The sequence below is a fragment of the Cygnus atratus genome, chromosome 3 (assembly GCF_013377495.2).
Source record: "Cygnus atratus isolate AKBS03 ecotype Queensland, Australia chromosome 3, CAtr_DNAZoo_HiC_assembly, whole genome shotgun sequence".
Classification (NCBI taxonomy): domain Eukaryota; kingdom Metazoa; phylum Chordata; class Aves; order Anseriformes; family Anatidae; genus Cygnus; species Cygnus atratus.
In genome coordinates, this window is record NC_066364.1 from 120,108,736 (window position 1) to 120,126,075 (window position 17,340).

The 17,340-nt window shown below is 42.0% G+C and overlaps 1 protein-coding gene across 1 annotated transcript; it reads left to right on the forward strand.

Annotated features, from left to right (window-relative positions):
- Positions 1-461: 461 nt before the first annotated feature.
- Positions 462-15,473, forward strand: CRNKL1 (crooked neck pre-mRNA splicing factor 1). Its single transcript, XM_035565479.2, has 14 exons — positions 462-557; positions 743-895; positions 5,318-5,409; positions 5,520-5,678; positions 6,028-6,194; positions 6,704-6,882; positions 7,537-7,707; positions 8,411-8,602; positions 9,292-9,351; positions 10,611-10,691; positions 13,147-13,386; positions 13,821-13,922; positions 14,510-14,758; positions 15,219-15,473. Exons 1-14 carry the CDS (start codon positions 510-512, stop codon positions 15,384-15,386), a joined length of 2,061 nt encoding a protein of 686 aa, XP_035421372.1. The 5' UTR covers positions 462-509; the 3' UTR covers positions 15,387-15,473.
- The last annotated feature ends 1,867 nt before the right edge of the window (positions 15,474-17,340 follow it).

Here is a 17,340-nt window from a genome sequence, read left to right on the forward strand (position 1 = left end):
GCAGCGCCGGCGGACCCGGGCCCTGACAGCCGGCGGGTCCCGCGTTGCCACCGGGCCACCAGGGACATCGCCGCCGGTCCCCCAGGCCCCAGCACCGGCACTGCCGCGAGCGGCTCCGTTTCCAGTCAGGACCGCAGCTGTCGCCCGCCCTGAGTGGCGGTGAGGGGCCGTGACAGGCCGTGAGGGGCGCTGAGGGGCGCAGCAGCGCCATCTCCGCGCCGCCAGGGGGCGCTGCCCGCGGGCACGTGCCGCCCGCCCGGCGGGAACCGCATCGCCCTGAGGGGCCGTGAGGGGCCTGAAGGGTCCTGAAGGGGCCGTGAGGGGCGCGGGGCCGCCGGCTGTGACGGGCACTCACCCGCCGCCCGCTGCCCGCCGCCGCTCTGCCCTGCCCCGCCGTGCCGTGCCGTTCCAGTGCCGGGACGCGCCGCCGTTACCCCGGCAACGGCGCGCGGCGGGGCAGCGCGAGGGGGCGGGAGCGGGGCGGGGCCGGCGCGGCGCGAGAGGACAAGATGGCGTCTACGGCAGCCGGGAAGCAGCGGATTCCTAAAGTGGCCAAGGTGGCTCGGGTGGCGGCTGGGAACAGGCCGGGAAGGCAGAAGGAGAAAGGAGCGGGAGCGGGGAAGAAGGAGAGGCCTGGCTGGGTCCTGGCCGTGGCTCGGGGCCCGAGCTCGTCCTCGTCGTGACGGGAGGTTGCAGTTGCGCGTTGGAAGGGGGAAGCGCTAACTGGGCCTTTACTTCGCAGGTGAAGAACAAAGCACCCGCGGAAGTCCAGATCACAGCAGAGCAGCTTTTAAGAGAGGCAAAGGAGAGAGAGCTCGAGCTTCTCCCACCACCTCCTCAGCAGAAGATCACAGATGTTGAAGAGCTAAATGATTACAAACTTCGGAAAAGGAAGGTAAAGGCAAAAAAAAAAAAAAGTAATATTTCTATAAAGCACCAAAATTTGAATATGCTTAATTTAAACGGAATGTTTTTCATATGTTCTTCATATTTATTACTTATGCATTTTTTACGTTTTAAAAAAGTAGCACTATCTTAAGAAAACTGTTACTTTTGTGTAAAAAAGCTGTTATAAACATGTTTAACAAAATTTGGTAATATGTGTTATGTGTCTGTGTTCAGTATGTTTCAAGCATTGCAAGGTGGGTTGCATACATGATTTGTACATAGCTTCTTCACAAATATTATGAGGGTATGATGTAACATTAGCAATCTTTGTAGTAGTGCTGGTGATATTTCCATGTCAACTGTTTAAAAAAACCCACAGTGTTCACAAGCAATACTTCTGTTTTGTATAATTAAAACATCATGGGACACACATTAGAACAGATTTCTATACTAATCATGCTTATTTTTTGACAGTTGTCTTGAAACAACCATTTTGCATGTGAGATTTGAGGTATATTTTTCTTTTTTATTGAAAAGGACTGCTTTACTTGTACAAACTTATGTACAGCTTCTTGTTTTTTTTCTTGGATAACTTCTGTCCTGGATCAATAGAAAGCAAAGCAAACATATTCTTAGTGAACTTAAAATGTTTTCAACTCGGCTTGATCAGTTACTTTTTAGATACAGTCAACATCTAGAGACAGATTTTTTAGTTTTTTTATTTGCTTGTATGAATTGCAATAACAAGCCACCACATGTTGGCTGTGTTTGAACCGTGTTTAGCCGCATGTTTTATACCAATAGTGCTGATCTTGACAGCAGCCAAACACAACACTGTCATCATTGCACTGAGCTGTGAAATTTGTCTATTACATTTAAAGCCAAAATATTAATTCCAGAGAATAATCATAAGGCAGCATGCTTTAAAGAAAAATGTAAAACAATGTTGTATACAAATCAAAGTGGATAAACTTATGCTGGTGCATTCAAGTATATTCAGGGTCGTGCAATGACTAGATTCCATCTAACCAGGTAGTGCTGCCACTGGAATTGCTAACCAGGAGACTGAAAAAAAAGTTCACAATTTTAGTGCTCTCAGTTACTGTTCCATCAATATTTCAGGTATCAGCTTGCAGGAACTTGAGTTTAGTCCTTATTTGTATAGCAATCAACATTTCTAGCTGCTCTGTTATGCAATTTTTAGGAAGTGCTGTGTTGAGTATGTATTGTCACTACATCTATGTAGATGTAGAGAGATGTAGGAGAGCACCTGAAGAGCAGCACAAAGGAATTCCAGCTGCTCCAGCCCATACATCACCTTCATCAGGGGCCCAACTTAAATGTCTCTGTGCTAAGCCATAGCATGGGGAGTAAAGAAGGGGAGTTACAGATGTACACACACCTGCAGGGCTGTGACCTCATTGGCATTACAGAGATGTGGTGGGATGGCTCTCCTGGAGTGTTGGGATGGAAGGACATGGGCTCTTTAGGAAGGACAAACGGGAGGTGAGGAGGGGCTGTTGCCCTCTAATGTCAGTGAGCAGCTGGAGTGCGTGGAGCTCTACCTGGGTGAGGAGCTGGTGAGGAGCTAACGGAGAGCAGATGGGTCAGGATTACAGAGAGGGTGGGTATGGGTGACATGTAGTGGGAGTCTGCTACAGGCCAACTGAGCAGGAAGATGAAGCAGATGAGGCCCTCTACAGGCAGCTAGAGGCAGCTAGAAGCAGCCTCATGTTCACAAGTCCAGGTGGTCCTCAGGGGGAGAGTTCAACCACCCTGATACCTGTCATACAGCAGGGGGTAGGCAATCCAGGAGGTTCCTGGAATGCATTGCTGACAACTTTCTTTTCCATGTGATAGAGGAGCCAACAAGGAGAGGTGCTATGCTAGACCTCATTCTTACCAACAAAGAGAGGCTGGTGAAACTCAAGGACAGCCTTGGCTGCAGTGACCGTGGGAAGGTGCAGTTTGGGATCCTGAGGTCAACATGGAGGGAGCACAGCAAGCTCGCTACTTTGGGCTTCAGGAGAGCACACTTTGGCCTCTTCAGGGATCTGCTTGGTGTGGAGTACCAAGGGACATGGCCATGGAGGGAAGAGGGGCCGAGAAAGCTGGTTAATATTAAGGATCACCTTCTCCAAGCTCAGGAGTGATATGCATCCCAACAGAGAGGAAGTTGTGCAAAAATGCCAGGAAACCTGCATGGATGAACAAGGAGTTCCTGGCCAAATTCAGACGGTAAAAGGAGCCCTACAGAGGATGGAAGGAAGGACAGCTAGCCTGGGAGGGTTACAAAGACATTGTCTGAGCAGCCAGGGATTAAGTTAGGAAAGCCAAAGTCCTGTTAGAAATAAATTTGGCCACGGACACCAGGGGCAACAAGAAAGGGTTCTGTAGGTACATCAGTGATAAACAGAAGACTAGGGAAACTTTGGGCTCTCTCCAGAAGGAAATGGGAGACCTGGTCACCCAGGGTAAAGTTAAAGGGTGAGGTACTCAAGGACTTTTTTGCCTCAGTCTTCACTGACGAGAGCTCCAGCCACATGGACTGGGCCCCAGCAGGCAAAGGCAGGGACTGGAAGAATGAAGAACTGAAGGGAATGAAGACATGGACTCCAAGATAGTCGAGAAATGGAGACCCTTTATTGTTCCAATGCCAGATATTATATAGCTTTCTGAGCCAGCTACACGCACTGCACGCAGCTGGCGTGCGTAGTTACGGACTTCTGATTGGTGCATTCCTTTTGATCACGCATAGCCCTCTATAGGCCGTCCGAGCCTAACAACTCCTCCTTATTGGTTCCCACTTTCTCTTCTTCTAGCCTGGTTACCACTCTATGCCTCTGAGTAACCTTCTTCTCAACCCTTAGTGCACCGCCGTATCAATCAGCTCCAGTTTGTCACCGAACGGGTCACCCATAAAGAACCACACAGAGTAGGAGATCAGGTTCAAGATAGTCTAAGGAACCTGAAGGTGCATAAGTCTGCTGGACCTGATGATATATATCGTCATATCCCTCGTGGGTCCTGAGGGAACTGGGAGATGTAGTTGCTAAGCCACTGTCCATCATACTTGAGAAGCTGCGGCCATCTGGTGAAGTTGCCACTGACTGGAAGAGGGGAAACATAACCCCCCATTTTTAAAAAGGAAAAAGAGGAAGACCCAGGGAACTACAGGCCAGTCAGTCTCACCTCTGTGCCTGGCAAGATTGTGGGGCAGATCCTCCTGGAAACTCTGCTAAGGCACCTGGAAAATAAGGAGGTGATTGGTGACAGCCAACATGGCTTCACTAAGGGCAGATTGTGCTTGACAAATCTGGTGGCCTTCTACAATGGGGTTACGACATCAGCGGAGAGGGGAAGAGCACTGGGGACTGACACTGTTTAACATCTTTGTGGGTGACATGGACAGTGAAATCGAGTGCACCCTCAGCAAATTTGCTGATGACATCAAGCTGTGTGGTGCGGTTGGCATGCTAGAGGGAAGGGATGCCATTCAGAGGGACCCGTACAGGCTTGAGAGGTGGGCCTGTGTGAACCTCATGAAGTTCAACAAGGCCAAGTGCAAGGTCCTGCACCTGGGCTTGGGAAGTTGCAAGCACAAATACAGGCTGGGCGGAAAATGGATTGAGAGCAGCCCTGAGGAGAAGGACCTGCGGGGTGCTGGTTGATGAGAAGCCCAACATGAGCCAGCAATGTGTGCTTGCAGCTCAGAAAGGCACCTATACCTTGGCCTGTACCAAAAGCAGCATGGCAGCAGGGTGAGGGAGGGGATTGTCCCTCTCTGCTCTGCTCTCGTGAGACCCCACCTGGAGCCTGCGTTCAGCTCTGGGGCCCCAGCACAAGAAGGACATGGAAGTATTAGAATGAGTCCAGAGGAGGGCACAAAGATGATCAAGGGGCTGGAGCACCTCTGTTACGAAGCCAGGCTGAGGGAGTTGGGGTTGTTCAGCCTGGAGAGGAGAAGGCTCCAGGCAGACCTTACAGCGGCCTGCCAGTGCCTAAAGGGGGCTGCAGGAGAGCTGGGGAGGGACTCTCTGTCAGGGAGTGCAAAGATAGGACAAAGATTAATGTCTTTAAATTTAGAAAGTGGATTTAAATTAGATATTCAGAAGAAATTCTTCACTGTGAGAGTGGTGAGGCACTGGAACAGGATGCCCAGAGAAGCTGTGGATGCTCCGTCCCTGGAAGTGTTTAAGGCCAGGCTGGATGGGGCTTTGGAAGCCCCTGGTCTGATGGAAGGTGTCCCTGCCCATGGTGAGGGGTTGGAAATAGATATCTTTTAGGTCTCTTCCAACTCAAACCATTCTGTGATTCTATGCAAGACATTTAGAGTTCATTCCAGTAATAATAATGCGTAAGCCATTCATAAAAAGATTGGTCTGCACAGAAGAAATTTTTTTACTTACAGAAATAATTTTCTTCTCAGACTTTTGAAGATAACATAAGAAAAAACAGAACTGTTATCAGTAACTGGATAAAGTACGCACAATGGGAGGAAAGCCTGAAAGAAATACAGAGGTAATTATGATATAGCTGTAGATCTCTTAAACCTCTTAAGACACATTGATAAACCCTCTCAGTCTTAGAGGCATGTTAAATGCGCAACTTAACTTCTCTTTGCTTTCCAGAGCCCGTTCCATTTACGAGCGTGCTTTAGATGTAGACTACAGAAACGTCACACTCTGGCTGAAATATGCAGAAATGGAAATGAAGAACCGCCAGGTTAATCATGCCCGAAACATTTGGGATCGAGCCATTACCACCCTCCCTAGGGTGAACCAGTTCTGGTACGTTTACAGAGAATGGAGCATTTCTTTTACCCCCAAAGACATCATTTTTTATTTTGGCATCATGCAAAAGTACATTTTCTTCTCTTTCTGCAGTTCTTCAGGCTAGCCCCAAAAGAGGTAAAGGCTTAATTTTGGCATAGTTGTATACTTTTCAAATGGTAAGAGTATTGGAGGGAAGGATATTCATGTGTCTGCATGCTGCCCATCACAATACTACAGGTGTTTCTGGAGTGCAAGTGGGGAATAGGTGTAGAAGTCTCAGTGATGCTTTTATTAAGCACTTGAAAAATGATTGAAATTTATGTACTTACAAAGTGATCATAAACACTTGATCTTGTTTTCCAAGGTATAAATATACTTACATGGAAGAGATGTTGGGGAATGTTGCTGGATCTCGTCAGGTGTTTGAACGTTGGATGGAGTGGCAACCAGAGGAGCAAGCCTGGCATTCCTATATTAACTTCGAGCTGAGATACAAGGAGGTGGATAGGGCACGTACCATTTATGAGAGATATATCCTTTTTAGTGCAGGATCACTGCTACCCAAGTTTAGACTTCTTCATTTCTTGCTTGTCTATTCTGTCTCTAGGTATGTCCTAGGCTCCTTTTTACTGGGGTGTGCTGGAGTAAAACACCATGCTGAGATCCAGCAGTTGGTATTACATACATGCTTAGTATATGCCTCCAAATTCAGTTAAGTGAATGGACATATCCTGCCACAGCAGTGAATATGTAAGAGCACTCATACTTCTGGCTTTTTTGCAGTCATCATTTATTTCAGTTTTCTCCTCCTTAACCTTTTTCCTGACCCTTGTCTGACTTCTATTCCTTTTTTTAAATTCAAGTTCTCAGTACTGAACATGAAGCCTTTGCATGCTCAGAGCTGTTTTGAATTCTTCCCAGTTGTGTCCCTTGTATATATGATCCATGGGAGTTGTTTCATATAGTCCGTGAGCTCACTGGGAAGAATGCAATTTGAGATGTCCGATTCAAGTGCTACTGTTTCTTTAACATAGCTCTACTTGTTATTGTTCACCCTGATGTGAAGAACTGGATCAAGTATGCTCGCTTTGAAGAGAAGCACTGTTATTTTGCTCATGCAAGGAAAGTATATGAGAGGGCAGTGGAGTTCTTTGGAGAAGACCATATGGATGAGCACTTGTATGTGGCTTTTGCAAAATTTGAGGAGAACCAGAAAGAAGTAAGACTTCCATACATCAGGCTGATACTAACTATCCCCACAAGATTTCTTTTTGAATATCAAACTCCAGGCTGCTTAACGATCATTTCAATACTTCTGTTTTTTTCCAAAACCTTTGAGGTCTTACTGTAGTCTGAGTTAAGGAATCTTTTTTTTGCCTGGCTTCTATTTGCCTTTTGGTGACATTGAGTAAATATATTCTAAGAAAGTAAGCACAAAATCTACCAAAACTGAAAATGGCGCCTTTAAATCCAATACATGTCCTCAGATTTATAAGTTTGACACTTTACATCAACTGACTGCTTGATAAAAAGAAGAATTAGATTAGCCATGTACTTCCCAGATGCTCTTGTTGAAGTGCCCAGGCTATTTAGCAATTCAAAACATTCTCTGAACCCCAAACCACAGACCCTTAAAAATATTTTAAATATTCCAAACCTGTAAATGACTAAGTGATGATAGATTTTGGTATTTATAGATTTGTTTTTTTCCCTTCAAGTCTTACTTCTCAGGGAGATTTGTGTTAGTCCTGTACTGAAACAATCGTTTACATTAAATACCACTAAAAGGTCATTGGCAAACTAAAACACACATTGTGGGGTAGGAGAAGAGTTGCATTCTAAATACAATTCAAGTGATGTTTAATGTTTTCAGTTTGAAAGAGTAAGGGTGATCTACAAATACGCCTTGGATAGAATTCCAAAACAGGACGCTCAAAATCTCTTCAAAAATTACACCATCTTTGAGAAGAAGTTTGGAGATAGAAGGGGAATTGAAGACATCATTGTCAGCAAGAGAAGATTCCAGTATGAAGAGGAGGTGAAGGTATGTATTACAGATATTCACTGGGCTCATCATACGTCCACCTGCTGCTTAAGGGAAGCAAGTGTCTCATGATAGGAAGGCTGGCTTTTTATTATATTTATTATATTACCTGTGGTACTTCAGCCAAAAAAGATCCCAAGAAATGTGGAGACAGAATTCCATCCACAGGCGAGAGAACAATACTTGTGTTCACTACTCTTTCATTTCTGCAGTCTAATGTAGATGGTGGAGCCAAAGTTTTTGATTGCACTGAGAACTCATTACCCTTCACAATTTAGCTTGTAACTTATTCCTTCACTTCTGTTATGCAGTAACGTCTACTCATTCGTGCAGAAATACCTTTTTGTAAGGAAACAGATGTGCCACACCTGTCTACTATTCACCAAATTATTGAATACTGCATATTTCTTCATTTCCTCTTCTCATACTTTGGTTTGCCTTCACAAAGAACGTTTGTAGGTAAAAAAAAAAAAAAACAAACAAACAAACAGAGAAATAAAGACACTTTAACCGACCTTAACCCCCCCCCCCCCCCCAAAACCTCTAGCTCTAGCATACCGGAGACTGACAATTTTTACTAATATTTCAATGATTAGTTTTAAAAGAGAAAATCTACATAGAAACTGTAAGCAAAGGAACAAGTTTTGTTATTTTCAGTTACTGAAATTTCTTTCCCATTTCTCTGCTCCCATCTTTCTGAAAGGCAAATCCACATAATTATGATGCATGGTTTGACTACTTAAGGTTAGTTGAAAGCGATGCAGATGCAGAGACTGTCCGAGAAGTGTATGAAAGAGCCATTGCCAACGTTCCTCCAATTCAAGAGAAGAGACACTGGAAGAGATATATTTATCTTTGGATTAATTATGCATTATATGAAGAGCTGGAAGCAAAGGCAAGTAGTAATTCTAAGTCTTTTTCTTTCCCAGGTATTTTCCTTACACTATATAGCTACAGATAAGTTAATACAAAAAAAAAAGTTGTTTTGTGTCATTTGCTATTTAAATCTTTCCCCCTATACACAGACACACTTGCATTTGTGTGTAACATCTCCCTTACATGGGAGACAAGTATTTAAGCTTCACTAGGTATTTCTTTTGTTTATCAGTCATATAACATAAAATTACAAATACAATGGTATTACAAGTAGTATAACAAAACTATATGTGAAGTTCTGTGAAGCAGTTAAATTCTTGCTACAGTGGCCTTTCGAGACTTTGTCTACCTTGTTATCAGTCGTGTAACATAGCTGTGCTTTATTTAATAAAATCAAAGTTCAGTGTCTGATAAAAGGAAAAAAGACTTTTTTCACCCTAAATGCAACACTACTGGTTTAATTGTATCGTTCTTAATGAGGAACTTGTTTCAAAAAGACTTACTGACCCTCAGAAGTTACCATCTTTGAATTGTGTACGCAGATAGGTAGAAAAATGTACACATATTTTTAAGTATATGTGATTCTAAACTCCTGTGCTTAAAAATACTGTTCTGCATTTGGTAATCACTGCGTGATATAAAACTGTGTAATTACTGTAGCATAATCTGAGTAGTGAATGAAGTATTTAGTTTTGCCTGTTCTTACAGGATCCAGAGCGAACCAGACAAGTTTATCAGGCATGTATTGAGCTCATTCCCCACAAGAAGGTATGGCTCCTTCAAGTTCATATAAAGTCTTGGATTAAAAACCTTAGGACTGAGATCCTTTAGTTTTCTCCCCTTACTTCTTTCCACTATTTCCTGGTTCAGAAGTCCCTTAAATTGTCTTTAATCGGGCATAGTGTAGAAAGCAAGGCTGAGGTGCATAAGCCCCTCCAAAATGCTACTAGCATGTTTCTGAAGACCCTGCTCAAGAACAAGGGAGGTATTTATTCATGGTTTTAAGTAGACTCCCTTCCAGTTTCATAAAGTTAATTTTCCAAAATCCATAGTGTCTCCCCCCCTCCCATTTAAGGCATTAGGTGTCTGTAACTTGCATCATCACTGGGAAACAGTAGGCTACACACTGATGTCAGGTTTCCTCATACAGACATGAAATTAGTGTTTCATCAGTATTTTTAAGTGATCAAGAATGCTATAAAAAGCTGAAATATCACATACTTAGAGTACACTTTAGTGCTGTTAAATGGTAGAAGATTCTTCTATCTCTTCTTTTCCCTTACTTTACTCCTCAAGTTAGTTCTTTCATACCTGTTCTCAACCTGTTTGTTTGCAGTCTCTGCAAAATATCTGTTAGTCAATTTTATGTAGAGTTACCACCTTTTATAGTAACTGTTTCTAATTGTTTACCTGGTCCCAGCTGAGGGAGGTACGTTTCATAAACCATCATTAGAGTTTATATCCTCCATTACAGTCTTCAAGACCTGACTTTCCGACTTTTTGGTGTTGTTTTTTTCTTTTTTTTTTCCTAGTGAATTTTAACTAAAATATCTGCATGGCCAAACCTTGAAAACAATTAACCAATGCATTGCTTTGGAATGTCAAGAAATCTTAGTCCCTGTACTTAGTCCTTCTCTAATCTGTTATTCATCACATCATATGAGTATCAACTAGGTGGATTAGTGTTAATCTGTAATAATTAAGAGTTGATTAGCAATTTTTTTTTCAGTAATAGCTGATATTTTATCAATCAGTTGATTGATTTACTGTTTTCTTCCTTGGAGAGACTTCTGTCCTGGCTATTTTTACTTTCCATCCGTGGTAGAGTAAATTGTCTTGGTGTAGAGAGTTTGTTTTGGGTTGCAGTCTCTCATCTTTTTCAGCAGGAAAACACAGAAGTCAAATGCAACTAACTGCAGTAGTAATAATGTGTCCCTGTATGTAGACAGCGATGATTTTTAATGAACACGTGCGGAATTAATTGCTAAGCTTCCAACCCAGGCATCACATTGTTCTTTTTCTTTCAGTTTACATTTGCCAAAATATGGCTGCTGTATGCACAATTTGAAATACGACAGAAAAATCTTCCACTTGCCAGAAGAGCTTTGGTAAGCTTTGGTTAATTCCATAATTGACTTTACTAACTAATAGTAACAAGGGAATGGCATAAAAAGATCTTAAATTGTCCTTTATAAATCACTGTACTAATCCACTTAAATAAAGCATCCTAGAAAATCTGCAGGGACCAGTATTTACTGTCATGTATGATTTAAAAAGAAGCATAGCTTGATACGATGAATTAGCCGCGGACTGAAATGAATGCATCTTTCCCGTTTCAGCTGACAAAATGTACATCTTAATACAAGGGTACCCAAATAAGCTTAGTACACTTGAAACTTTTTAACCGCTGATGATTTGTTTGAACGATATTTGTACTAACAATAGCTGTTTAAAAACCCAAATCAGTAGAATTTTTTTGACTCTCAGAAATTCAGACTTGCATAATAGGTTAAGTCCCAGCTACCTGGTTGCTGACAGAAGCAATCATGGGGACTTTGGGGCAGCACAAGAGCTTCTGCTCAGAATTCACTACCATGTCAGAGAATGATGGAATGCATTTTGGCAGAAAAAGCTTCTAAAATGAAAAATTTGCTTTCCCCTCGGTTCAGATACTCTCAATAATTTGGGTGACTGTTAGGAATTTGGAGAGAAAGTTAGTAATGGTAGCAGTTGAGGTGGCTTGACTTTAAAGAGGAAATTGATCATATACATGTCACAACAATGATAAGATTATAAATGTGAATGGCCCTCTGTAGCTGACACTGGATCAAGTTTACCCTCTAATGTGCTAATAAAACTTTGTCTGTTGAGCTGGGCTCCTGCCCTTGACCAGAAAAAAAAAAAAAAAAACACAAAGCAGAGGGATTAAGTCCACTGTAAGACTGTTAATGTCTCCCTGCAGGAGAGGACAACCATCTGTCTTGAAGCACACTTCTGTTCTAGCTTAGTTTAAGATACTTCCAAATTACCTTAGTCACCAATCAGCACCCTGCTTCCAGCCCCCCCCCCCGTTTTTTTTTTTTTAGGCATGATAGTTTTAGTATATTCTGGAAAGGCTGTTTTGGTCTCTCTGGAAAACCAGTTTCCTCAGTTTCTTTTAGACTTCTCTTTTGCTGGTCTTTTCCCTATTGTTGTTTAATTTCTGTTGTTTAGTTTGACAGACCTTTTTTTAGTAGGTTACTTTGCTTATCTTTCAAACCAGCTTTTGTTGGTGCAGCCATCATCTTTTTTGGGGGGGGATTGGACCTAGATTTGGCATGCAGTTAACCTTGCTTTTGCAGTAAGTTGATTGTGAACCACCTCTTTGGCAAGAAGCCTTGCTTCTGTCCTGAGGTGAGTATCTAGGTCTCACACTGTCACCATGCAGAAGAACAGGTCCAACTCCTGACCCTGAAGCTCTTGTCAGCATGCAGGCAGTACATTGTTATGCCTTATTTTTCTCTGGCTGCAGATATTGCATGGATTTTTTGTTTTCTTAGGGTTTGAGAGATGCTGGGACTTGGAGACAGGAGCCAGGACAGGCTGAAGCCTATGTTGCTTAAGAAATAGTAATGGGGTGGGCTATGGGGAAGAACCAAGCATATTTTGAAACAGAAAATGCATTTTTAGAGCTGGAGAGACCTAACGGTGGCCAAATCAATATTTCAGAGTTGCGGTTTCCTCCGTTTCTGTTAAGTACCAAGATAGGCAATGTGTAGTGAAGTTGTGCAGTAGAATTGCATTAAGGGAATTTGGTCTCAAATTACTTATTCATACCAGCTTGAAGGAGCAGAGGTTCCAGTGCCTAATAAATAATACTTGTCTTCAGAAATGTGTCAGAGTGAAGCTCACTATATACATGTCACAGACGTGGTCAGTCTTAACTATTGCTTCAAAAGATGCCCAAATTAAAAATCAGAAACCGCTTTCTCATGGCTTGGTACTTGTGGCTGAGGACAGGCAGTTTTGTTCAGATGCTGAAGCATATCAAAACAAATTCGGTTTAAACTTTCTTCTCCATCTATCCATCACTGTAAGTCAGTGGTCAGGTGATGTGGACAATTCTCTATGTAATGATGCATAGCACTGGTGGTCCAGGAGACGGTTTCTCTTGGTATAATTTGTTTTATAAGATACTTCAGAACTACTTACCTGAAGACTGGCACAGGCTGGTACTGTGCTTTCTTCAGCTTTTGATGCAAGATGAAGCGTTCATTTGTTGAGCCACGGTGAGATTCAATTAATACTTCATGGGAAGTTTATGTTACTTAAAAGTGTAACCAGTCAGAAAGTTTTCTATTTTCAGGTTTTTGTTGATGTTTTATGTATGCACACTCATTTTGCAGACATTGATTTGATTTCATATTAGCCCTGACCAGTGTCTTAAAACAGACTCTGCTCAAAAATGCATTTCAGTTAAATACCAAACAGTAAAAAGTTGTTTAGAAATAGCAGTGTGTTTTTTTTTTTCTCTCCTCCTTGGCAATATCTCTAAGCATTTTTTGGCTTTTGGCTTCTTAACAGGGAACATCCATAGGTAAATGTCCAAAAAACAAACTTTTTAAAGGTTATATTGAACTGGAGTTACAGCTGCGAGAATTTGATCGTTGCCGAAAGCTGTATGAAAAATTCCTGGAATTTGCACCAGAAAACTGCACATCATGGATTAAATTTGCTGAACTGGAGACCATCCTTGGTGATATTGACAGAGCCCGTGCAATATATGAATTGGCTATTGGCCAGCCCCGGCTAGACATGCCAGAGGTAAGGGGGAAGATGAACTTAACATTTGAGTAATTTTAAGGTATTTGTTACATAGTGTGGCTAATTAAAATGTAAATGATCTAACAGCTTGAACAGAACTGCTTACCATAGCGGCCTAGCCTGTGTCTCGTTAATGTAGCATCTGTTTCTTAGCAGGGTACACGGGACTATAAAACCCATGACAAAGAATAGAGAGAGAAACATGCTTATAGGAGTAAGCTAAACTGATTATGTGGGCAAGATTTCATATTACTTAGTCTTAATCTTAGCTAATACAGTGAATTAATACTCAGATCTCTGAAATTCATTTTTACAATGTTCACGTTTATCCACGCTCCTCCATTGAAAACTTTTTTTTTTTGGCATTATCTCAGTGTTAGATACAGGGTTATTTGAAGAGACTGTGAATGTAAGGAGAGACTTCTGTTTTGCAGGTTCTTTGGAAATCCTACATTGACTTTGAAATTGAGCAAGAGGAGTATGAGAAAACAAGAAATCTTTACCGCAGATTACTTCAACGGACACAGCATGTTAAGGTACCCAGAATACAGAATTGGGCTTGAATTGAGTCCATGGTTGATGGAAAGCCTTGACTGCTCTGGTTGCCTGGCTGTCTGAAATCGACTGAGAATCTAAGTTCAGTCTCATGCCAGTGGTATTAAAAGGGAAAAGAAATTTCTGACTTTCCTATAACAAAAGGAATATTTTATATGAAAGAAAAGTTTGTAGAAGCTTTGGAAAGCAGCCCTCTTCCTGCTGAATTGCTTTGGAATTTTAGATGCGAAAACATTGGAAAGAAAAATTGGTTGCGATTTTCATGGTGTAATTTGGTGCTGTCATTTGGCTGAATTCAAACAGATCTATCATGACCTGAAATAAGCTCAAGAGATTTGTCAAAGTTGCTTATGTGAATATTCTGTCTCGTCAAAATGAGGTAAATATCACATGTGAAACAAACATGAAATTTCTGGGTATCTGCTTATAAAAAAAAAAGTACTTTAGACTTGCATTGATATTTCCTTTTTTGGTTGCTTTGTTTTATTTTAAACTATCACTTAACCTGTCATTTTTGTAAGACTTTAGGATGGAAGTTTCATCTTGATTTTTGTTTTTTCTGCCACAGGTATGGATCAGCTTTGCACAGTTTGAATTATCTGCTGGAAGGGAAGAGAGTTTGTCAAGATGTCGGCAGATTTATGAAGAGGCTAATAAGGCAATGCGAAACTGTGAGGAGAAAGAGGAGAGAGTCATGCTTCTGGAATCCTGGAAGAACTTTGAAGAGGAATTCGGAACTGATACCACCAAAGAGAGAATAGAAAAACTTATGCCTGAAAAAATAAAGAAGAGGAGAAAACTGCAGGCAGAAGATGGGGTAAGAGGAAACATAATGCAAGTACTCTTTCTGAATTCTTGATTGCGTTATGCTGAGATCTGATACTCATGACAAATTCAGCAGTGATGGGTGCTCTAACTGCATACCAGTATTACTGCTCTGATTGAAGACAAGCATTGGCCTGAAATACACACTGCTAAGCTCCTTGCTCTTCAGCAGGCCAGGCAAATGAAACTAGCTGTAGGTAGTACTATACTGACAGTGTTTGTTTCGTAGCTTGGAGAAACTAGGCAAGCTGTTCATCACATCTGCTTGTTTGTTATGCACAGCAGAAGTAGTACAGTCTCGCACCCATTCAGCTTACTGGTTTTAGCTGATATGGATGTTGTAACAAACATTAATTTTAATTTTATCTCATTTTTATGCTTATTAGAAGCATCTTCTAATAGCTAACATTAACATGCAAATTAAACCTGCTTTGTGTTTTTTTTTTCCCTAGTCCGATGCTGGCTGGGAGGAGTATTATGATTATATTTTCCCAGAAGATACTGCCAATCAGCCTAATCTCAAACTACTTGCAATGGCTAAACTCTGGAAGAAACAGCAACAGGAGAGTGAAGCTGCAGAAATGGATCCAGACAAAGACATTGATGAAAGCCAGCCTTAATACATTGCCTTCCCCCGTTCCTTTTCTTGGGTGTTGTACAGTATTTTCATTGGTGATGAATAAATGTACTTGAAGGGTTTTACTATTTTTGACAGAGAAATTTTTGTTTTGAAAAAAAGCACTGTATTGGAGGTGATTCTCTTTTATAGTGTCTTATTTCTAGCAACTGAAAGGCAGTGTCCTGAGGCAAGTACAGGAATCTGCAGCTATTACCAGCAGTCTGAGAACTGTAAGAAGTGGACAGCAGCTTTCTTTTTAGGACAAGACTGACTGTTCTCAGGCTCCTAGAAAACGTCCCAGTACTGTACGGGGATACTAACTTGCCAAGACAACAGATCTACTTTCTTTAATGAGAAAGATGTCTTCAATTCATTCCTCATTTGATTTTTTTTTCCAGTAGTTCTGTAAAATATGTATGATCATGTGGATAGTTGAAAACAATACATACCATTGATTGCAATCTGTTCAACTTCCTACCAAAGTCAGCTTTTATCCCAGAAAACTATTCAGGACAGACAATAATAGAAACTAAATATACTGAAACTAACCCCTGAAAGACAATTCTATAGAAATTAGTACCAAAAATATTGTATATATTACATAATAGAGATATTTAGATAAATATATTGGCAACATATTTTATAGTAAATTATCTATTGGAAATAAAGTAGAAGCAACATAAGCAGGCTTCTCATTGTTACTTTTTGTACTTCAGAGGGGAAAAGCAATGAGCAGAAGATTTTCATGAAGTCTTGGGGGGAGTCTTTTTTTTTTTTTTTTTAAATTCATTAGTACAATAGAAAATGCTCTTGTTCATGGCCAGGAGAGGTCCAGAAAGGTTATGCAGGAGGGTGCCGTGTGGCCCTGGGTGATGTTCGAGGGCAGGAGAGCCCAGGTGGTTTCCCCTGACCCTGCCCAGTGAGAGGCCTGGGCCTGGTTCCAGTGCTAGCTGGTGGCAATTACAGTGATTAGACTTTTACCCCTGCAGAGCCGTTTTGGAAGGCTGATGGGAGATAGGATGCACCTGGCCAAGGAGAGCAAAGCCTTATTTGCCTGCAGGCTGACCAATCCAGTGAGGAAAGTGGCTTTAAATTAGGAATGGGAGGTAGCAGCTGGGGGTGGTGGGTGTTAGGTGGGAGACTCAGGGTGAAGGTAGGATGTGTTTGCTGGGGATGTGCCCCCAAACATGGGAATGCTGAGAGGATGGAGTTGGGGATGTGCTTCCCTTGCTCTTGGAGTGTCTGCTGGAGTGGGTGCCTATCTGAAGTGCTCACAGGATGAGTCTGTGCAATCCTCTGCTTACCCTGGTAAGTCCTTCTAGCCCTGTTTTGTCCCATGTTCAGTGATATTATTTTATGCGGCTGGCTGACCAGCAAGGAAAAGTCTTGCTCATGCGGTCTTGTCCTTGGGTTACTTGTTAATCACCATTCTTCTTAGGTAAAATTAGATGTTTGGGTTTTCTTATCAGCCTTATAAGTTTATACAGTCTCTCTTAATCTCTCCTGATTATTGAGTGTGTGTGCTTTTGTTTGCTTTGATAATTTCAGTGCAACTGCTGGCTGTGATGCTGATGTATGTTTGTGCCAATTCTTTCTTGTGAAATCTTCCTAAAAGCTTGCACAGTAAATCAGTGCTGTTTGTAAAACCAACCACATTGTATTGACATACAAGGTAAAATCTAGCTGTAAAATTTATACTGGCTCTTATGCCTTCTGGGCTTTAATTTTGCCAGTAGTCTTTAAATTTTTCAGTGGGAGGCAGCTGCCATAGTCCAGCTGTGTCCCGGCAGCCGAGCACAGCTCTTGGCTGGCCAGGCGTGCTGGGGCACCAGGCGGCAGCAGAGACGCTTCGTCTGAGGCTTTCTGCTCGACTGCAAGTTTCAGGGCTCCGTTCTTACAGACTGGGAAATACTGGGTGATCGGTGCGTCCTGGGGCTTGTGCACAGCTCGAAACG